This window comes from Triticum aestivum, chromosome 7A (assembly GCF_018294505.1).
Source record: "Triticum aestivum cultivar Chinese Spring chromosome 7A, IWGSC CS RefSeq v2.1, whole genome shotgun sequence".
Taxonomy (NCBI): domain Eukaryota; kingdom Viridiplantae; phylum Streptophyta; class Magnoliopsida; order Poales; family Poaceae; genus Triticum; species Triticum aestivum.
In genome coordinates this window covers 379,254,639-379,263,119 of record NC_057812.1, presented here as the reverse complement: position 1 = coordinate 379,263,119, position 8,481 = coordinate 379,254,639, and the positions used below count along the sequence as shown (strand labels likewise).

At 44.6% G+C, this 8,481-nt stretch overlaps 1 protein-coding gene across 1 annotated transcript in view; it reads right to left on the bottom strand.

Annotated features, from left to right (window-relative positions):
• Window positions 1-7,463: 7,463 nt before the first annotated feature.
• The window catches only part of LOC123146848 (monothiol glutaredoxin-S10), a 32,660-nt gene continuing 31,642 nt past the window's right edge, over window positions 7,464-8,481 (bottom strand). Inside the window, exon 5 of the mRNA XM_044566121.1 lies at window positions 7,464-7,810. Within this exon, the coding sequence (XP_044422056.1) occupies window positions 7,716-7,810 (95 nt within the window). The 3' untranslated portion in view covers window positions 7,464-7,715. The remainder of the gene's footprint in view (window positions 7,811-8,481) is intronic.

The following is an 8,481-nucleotide window of genomic DNA, read 5'->3' as shown; positions in this document are numbered from 1 at the left end:
GGAGCACCATATTTATCCACCTGCGATCGGACATCTCACCACATTGCATATCTTCATCAGCTGCATTGTACTCGACCTGATCAACTCAGCTCCCATGCGTAGCTCCTCGGCATCATCCCATCGTTGTAAACCTGCCTAATATATAAGAAACAGGCACATAGACAAGACAAGGGCCTCTTTGGATTGAAGGATTTTCATAGGAATATTGGAGGATTCCAATCCATTGGATTTTTTCCTAAAGAAGCCCTTTGGATCAAAGGAACCACACCTCCAAAATTCCTATGGATGCATTCCTACACCTCAATCCTATAGGAATTTCAACATCCACTATAACCTCTTTTTTACACTGATTCGCGTAGGATCGAGGCACTTTTCCTGTGTTTTTCCTGTGTTCCATCCAAATGACCATTCTTGTAGTTTTCCTCTATTTTGTAATCCTCTGTTTTGCACCTACAATCCCGTCAAATTCCTGTGTTTTTTGAATTCCTTTGTTTTCTAATCCTGTGATCCAAAGAAGCCCCAAATTCAAACGGGATTTTTTATTTATTTCTTTTCAAAAGTAGCCCGATTACGAGCCAACCAGATGGCCCAGCATGCCGCAGCAAGACCTGTCGTATACAACTTCACTCCAACAGGGAGGAAGGAGTAACACCAAGCAAAGTACTGCCACTGGTTATTAGGACAATTGTCCCTGCCCAGAACCACCCCCACACATGGCCATACAACCCTAGCGACAGGGCAGGTAAAGAACAAGTATTGTGAAGATTCAAGCTCATTGCAAAACGAACAACAGGGGTTTCCTAGCCAGCGCTTTCTTTTCATGACTTGTCTAGTAAGAACAACATCTTGAGCCAGCTACCGCATAAAGATTTTGATTTTGAGGGGAATTTTCGCTTTCCAAATCCATCTATAATGGCACCCGCTGAGGGGGCTTTCAAGCCATTTATACATGGACTTGGTGGAATATCTGGCATTGTTGTTCAGCCCCCAAAACACCTGGTCAGCCCCCATGCAACTTGATCCCAGAAAAGGTTCTCCTCATTTTTTTTTTCATTGCCACATTAGCTCAGGAGTGAGCCTTCTTCTAAAGGAGGAGTTAACATTCAGAGACTCAAACTTATCAATTGTCCAGTCTTGGTTATTGCACATGTCGAAAAGGACAAGGTATTGTTCCTGAAATGGGAACAAACCATTGATCGAATCTTTCCAGACTCTGCCATATTTCCAGATTCAATTTTAATCCTCCTACCAGCCATATATAGTGCCTTTACTTTCAAAAGAGCTTTCCAATAGGGGGGCAGAGAATCTGGGCATCACAGATGCTGCAGTTTTGTTTTTAAGATATTGTGCCCACACAATATCTTGCCACAACCCCTGTTGGGTCCCAAGTTTCCACCACCACTTGACCATCAGGCTTATATTCTGCTTCCTAAGATCTTTAACCCCCAGGTCGCCTTTCTCCCTGGATCTGCAGATCCTATTCCATTTTACTAGAGGTATCTTTTCTTCTTATTGCACCCCCGCCAAAATAATATATGTATGTGTTTGTCCAGCCTCTCAATAAATGATTTATTCATAAGCCACATAGACATATGATACGAGGAGATTTGAATAACTACCGAATCCATCAGCGCAAGTCTACCCCACAACGAAGCAGCATTCCCAATCCAGGCCCCAAAATGTTTAAGATATTTAGTCATAATAAACTCCCAGTCAGAATTCCTGAGATTGGTATAGCTAACAGGCATACCAAGATATTTAATAGGAAAACTTCTTGCATCATAGTTAAACAACTCGGCATATTCTCTCACGGTGTTATCATCCCCTCCCACTGTGAGGATTTCACTTTCTGAAAATTCACCTTCAACCCAGACATCATCTCAAATATGTATAGCAACAACTTCAGGTTGATTGTTTTATCCACATTATGCTCTAAGTAGATGATCGTATCATCTGCATACTGTAGAACCGCCACTCCGTTAGGAATGAGATCAAGAGCTAGCCCTACTAACAGGTTTTTTTGCGCATTAGTAATCATCTTAGCTAGGCAATCAGCAGCTAGATTAAACAAAAAAGGAGAATGTGGGTCGCCTTGACGAACCCCTTTTGCACTTTGAAAGTAAGGTCCAACACAGTTATTTAGTTTGATACTAACCGTACCATTATACAGAATCTGTTTGATCCACCCACACCAGGTGTCACTAAAGCCTCTAAGTTTATGGCATTCCAACAAGAAGTCCCAAATCACTTTATTATATGCTTTTCCGAAGTCTAGCTTCAACAGTACACCAACCCTTTTCTTAGCATGGGTATAGTTCAAAAGTTCATGAAGAGAGAGTATCCCATCCATGATACGTCTCCCCTTCACAAACGCATTCTGGGTAGAACTAATCATCTTACATGCATACCACTCTACGCAGCGGTCTAGAACATTTGTGATAAGCTTGTATGGACATCTCAAAAGGCATATGGGTCTAAACTGCTGAATTTTATCAATGCCAGAAGTTTTAGGTAATAGCATTATCGCCCCATAATTGAGATGCTGCACATCTAGAGTCCCTTTGTGAAAGTGTCTAAAAAGAGATATAACGTCCTCTGACAATATCCCAGCATGCCTGATAGAATTCAGTTGGGATATTATCAGGATGGGCCCCTATTCGACGCCATAGCAAATAAAGCTTCTCTCACCTCTCTTTTTGTGAACGCCCGACATAGGTCAAGATTATCAGTCTTGTTTAGTTTTTCACTGTCAGACCACGTGTCAGGGTCCAAATGGAACATGTTACCAAGGGCGGGACTGGAAAGGTCTTTATAAAATTCAGTTGCATGCGCTATCAAGTTTTCTGTACCCTCGATCTCCACTTCACCAAATTTCAACGAATGAATAGTGTTTTCCTCTTCCTACCGTTCATTATCTTATGATAGTAATCAGTGTTCACGTCACCTTTCAATAACCAGCATGCATGCAATTTTTGTAACCAAAAAATCTCCTCATTCACCAAAATCTCATTCATGGCACACATCCATTTTGATACCATAAAGCTCATGGGACAAGGGACCATTTTCCTCCGGTTCTTCCAACAAAGACAATTACACTCTGAGCTCTTCTTTTCTTTTTTTATCATGGCCAAATTTGTTGGAGCCCTAGCCTTTAAAGTAAGTTTTAAACCTTTTTAATTTTATGTCGAGAATATCAATCGGGTCTACCGGCTGCACTTTCCTTGCCCATCAGTGGGCAGAAACATTTCGTCTTTAATCCAAGCCAGATTAAAGCGAAACTCGCGAGGTTTAGGGGCCTCGCGTCCCTCCTGAACAGAGGAAAGCAACAAAGGGTTCTGATATGAAATCTCACGAACCAATTTCCTCACAGAGACCATGGGAAACAAATCCTCCCAGCTTTTAGACATAAGTACGCGGTCTAACTTCTCCAGAGTGGGGTGTGCCTGGTTGTTGTCCAGATATTTCCCCCCACTCGTCTGAATCTCCCGTAAACCCACGGCAATAATAATGAAAGTAAAGAGGTCAGAAGACCTAGAGTTGTACATCTTTTTATTCTTATCATCACCATGCCTAATGATATTAAAGTCCCCACCCACTATATAAGGCACACTCATATTGCTGCACATAGCAGCAAGATCTACTAGAAAGTCTTCTTTATATTCCTCGTGGGCCGACCCATAAACTACCAATAGCCCCCAACTAACTTTCCTCTTCTTGTCATTCAGATTAGTTGAAAGACATATTTACCTTTACAACAGGAAACAATATCCAGAGAATCTTGCTTTACACCACATAGGATCCCCTAGATTTCCCCACAGATGGGATCCATTCCCAACTAAATGTAGAGAAACGATCAATCTTTCTAAGACATTTAGGAGTAAACTTGTCTTTCATGGTTTCTTGCAGCCTAATAAAATCCAGGGAATGGTCACTAATCAAGTCCGAGAGGCAGGTGGCCATTCCTTTCTTGCATGCCCCCTGCAGTTCCAACGTTTCTTGTGGAATTGGGACCTAGTAGCCCTACCACAAGGTAATGTAGGGCTACAACTCAGTTTTTCTCTTGTGGCTATTTTTTCTGGCTCCTAGTCATAGGCCTAGGCAGCTTCACCATAGATTTCTTTTTGTTTTTTTATTTTTCCCGGAGGAAATATCCTCATACAGCACCTCTTCCTGATCTAGCCAAGTCAGATTAACATGAGTCTTTTTACCCAACCCATTGGTCACAAGAATATCATCAGTAAGGTCCTGGATATTATCCCTAGCTCTCTTCTTCTCGTCAAGGTTCTCTCTAACCCTCTCCAGCTCTCTAAGCACATCAACACTTGTAAAATCATCATCAGGAATGATAACCCCCATCCCATTGGCCCTATTTAATAGCTCATTATTACTTAGGGCAGCAAAGGAATTCTTACAAGGTACATGAGAAGTACCTTCTAGATCTTTCTGTTGTGCGCGATGCATGGCCTTGATATCAATGTTCTCCTGGAATTCTTGAACATTACGCTTGCTGAATCTGATCACCGCCTCGAGTGCAAGTGGAGGAGTAAGAATAATCTCATCACCGTAATCAGGTGAGGGTAGATGTACCATATAATCATGGGAGGTCTTCAAGCCCAGATCCACGTCGCCCTCCACCTTCACAACCCGCAGTAGCAGCATAAGACAAGGAACGACGACGTACAACAGGATTCTTTTTTACCTGCACCTCCTTGGGTATCACAACAGGTGCCGTAAGAGCACCCATCGAACCAGGGGTCGTCACGATTCAGTCCAAGGCATTCTGTATTTCCACCTCAGGATATTCAGCCATGGATTCGATTAGGAGCGACGAGTCAACCTCACTTTCAGAGGATACTGGCATCTCTTTCTCTTTCTCTTGTGGTGACAGACGACATGTCTTGCCACCAGGGACATCATTGTCGCCCCTCGCGGCATCAGAGGATTCAGCTTGACCCCCCTTCCTGATCAACTCTTTTACGCTTAGGAGTCTAATCATGTTTAGCAGCCCCCCCCCCCTCCCCCTCCGTGTTTGCGACAGTCACACCATTGTTCTCAACATGATTTGTCACAAGAACCTCCTCCACTTCATAAGTAAACTTGTAAAAGCGTCCCCCTAATACACCTTCGGCCGTGGCAGGCAGCTGGTCAACAGAACGACACCCAATTCTAGCCCAAACTAATGAAGCACGGTTTATGGTGGACATATCTACCTCTAAAGTTATCCCCACCAAACCTCCCACATACGCCACAGTTTTATCACATCTTTTGTTTGAAGGGATCCTCCCAATTCTAACCCAGACTATTTCCAGAAGGCCTTCCAAATCAACGTCTTCAGACCAAGGAGAAAATTGGACAGACACCCCACATTTCTTAAGCTTAACATGTTCAACAAACAAAGCCCGCTCAACCTCCTTGAGATTGGGCATTCTCATCACAAACTTATGAGCAACGAAGAATCTAGCAGAGCAACGACACCCTGCCCCACATACACGATGTCTTTAGTGGGAGCACAGCCCTCTGTGATGGTGACTATCACATTGTGATTTCTCTCCCTAGTCTGTTTGTCCACACTGTGATCAGGAATATAGAAGAACCACTGCCCTTTTTCTTGGAAAGCACACATAATAGGAGTGTATTCCCATGGTAAAAATTCAACACATATCACAAAAAGATGTCCTCGTTTCTTGCATCTCTCACAGAACACTAGTGGACATCTAGCAGTTGGATCTGGTAGAGCTCGGGAGGAAGATTGATGTTACCAGGGTGCATGGGAGGATCACGCTTCCTAGAAGATGTGGGGTTCCTTGCTACGGCTGTGCCCGCTCGATGGTGCTCCCATCGTCTGCCCCCCCCCCCCATTGCTCCTGGTGCTAAGGGGCGACTTGCTTCCCCCCAGCCGCCTCATCCCACTTTCCAGCACCAGCGTCACCAGATCTGGAGGCGCTCGTCGTCGAGGAGTTCCCCGCCTCCATCTTGCGCTTCCACATGTTGGTGTCAAAGCCACGCCCGCGACCTCGATCGAATCGGCTCGCGCCTCGACCATGCCGTCCAGATCCGAACCCCTCTTCTCTCGTCTTGTTACTCTTTACTCTCATGAATCGTATCAGGTGGGTGGGGTATAGAAGGAGAACCAACTACTTGAGAAAAAGACCGAGCGTCGCCATGAATTTTTCCCTCCCACTACAAAAAATTTTGAGGAACCCTAGATCTGGTGCCCAACGGGACCCCAGAAATGTGAGAGGCTTTCATCAAGATCCAAAATGAGGGGAGGAGGCGTCCCGCAGCCTGTTTAATACCTGCAGCTCCTAGCAAAACCCTAGAGACGTACGGCTCATGGCAGTCCGATCCGCCCGCCTCCACGTGTCAAGCATCAGCCCCATGGCGGACTGGTCCACGCCCGAGAATCCCAAGCCCACCTGTCAGAGGTGGCGGGGGCCGACATGCGCCACACATGGCAGACATGCTCCCGTGCGCCACATGTACCGCAACCGCCCCTGTTGACGAGGACGCTGCCGCTCGGAGCTCCGACCTGTTTCCATCATTGGCGCCCATCATCTGTTGGGATCCTCTCTCAAACCCTAGCAAAATGGCACGGAAACAAGATGAGGTCCCAAGATCGATCAGCTCACCTTGCCGAAGATATCGTGCGTCTACCGTAACCCCGCGGTCATCGAGTAGCACGTCTACCGTAACCCCGCGGTCATCGAGTAGCACGAGGCGTAGCGCATCTTTGTCGAGCCAGATCACGACGTCGTCCAGTGAGATCCGCCACGTGGCCTCGAAGTCCGCCGCCTACGTCGCACGCCATCCCTCCGATAAGAGTATGTAATTGTCAGGTTTCTCTCCTTAAGTGATCTAAAACGCCTTATAGTACTATTTGTTTACAAAGGGAATGGGATTAACTATTCGTCATCCTGGGTGAGAAATAGTTATTCTTCACCCCTCTCTATTTTAATAGCAATGCACGGTAATTTTACATTCCGTAAATTTTATCTTATTTTATACGTAAAAATAGATCATAAGAAAATATATAGTCATCGTAAAAAATATTTTATGTTACACAAAATTATTACAAATGTAAAAACATAGTCTAAAATATACATAAATGCATTTTTCTAATCTTATGACGTATATTTTTGCTTTCTTATGCCAAATTTTATGTAGTGAATCAAGATGAATGTAACTATTTTTATTTCAAACATAATTTATTTATGAAACAATCATAAAATTACCTCGGGTGAAGAATAACTTATTCTGCACCCTGGGTGATGATAACTTATTCTGCACCTTGGATGATGAATAGTAACATAGTATATATAGAGAGAAGATTCCAAGATTCCCCTTTTCTTACCTTGATGGCTGCCCGCCTGCCCAGCCCTGCATTGCATACCATAGGATAGATAGAAACCCGGAGTCAAACAAATCAGTGAATAACTGCATGCAGACATGCCATCACCCAATCATCCATGGAAGTGCTGCTTTTCACACGGTCATGTTATTGCATTTCAGTGTAGAAATCAAATCAGAATATGCATTGACACTTTGACAGTATAGGAACTCAGATTCACGATAACACTACACCAACTCGGATTTTTTGTCGAATTCAGAGGGTTTTCTTCCTTCACAGTTTCAGCAACAGATATACGCGACAAAAAATTAATTTGCTAGTAACGTCTCAAACCAATAAACCCAAACTGCTCCGGTACTTCAGAAATCTAGTCATGCTCAATCTTGTCATGATGATTCACTTTGATGTCCAGTTCCGTCAGCATTGTTGCTAGCTCCCCTTTGCGATAAAGTTTCACTGTATCTACAAAACAAGGACAAAGCCAATGTGAGCACCAAAGGATTTATTTTCTTTAACACTGAAATTTCAAGCAAAATACATTGCTTGCTCCAATCAATGAATTTTCAATCGTGTTGAAAACAAGCAAGGGAGAGGCACTGCGGGGAGTCAAAGAATACGGGAGAGCGTGAGAGCACTAGAGCACGAGTCACCCACCGCCAGCCACTCCGGCTGCGGCACCCACTACTGTCCTTCACGATCTCCCCACCGTGCATCACTCCGGCCGCAGTGTCCACCTGCGTCACACATGCACCGAGTTTTTCTTTGGCTTGCCTTCCGTGGACGGCTCCATACCAAAGACAACATGGCCAAGAAGCAATGGACTGAACTCACCCCGCACAACGGCTGTGACTTATGCCCAGCTGCCAAAACCATCAGCCATATCTTGCTATGCTGCAAGCATGCTGACACAGTTTGGGGTCGACCGGAAATCCTTGACATCATCACCAACTCAAACAGCCTTCCTGACTTTGCGATGTCCGTGTTGCTCGGCGAAGCTCGTAATCGGCTATGGCAAGTCGTTCTTGCTGCCTGTGCGGTATCTCTGAGGCTCCCGGAACGCAAGGATCTTTTACAGTAAGTGTTGGACCGTTTCAAAGACATAGCAGACCACATAAAGAATTTAGTATAGGCTA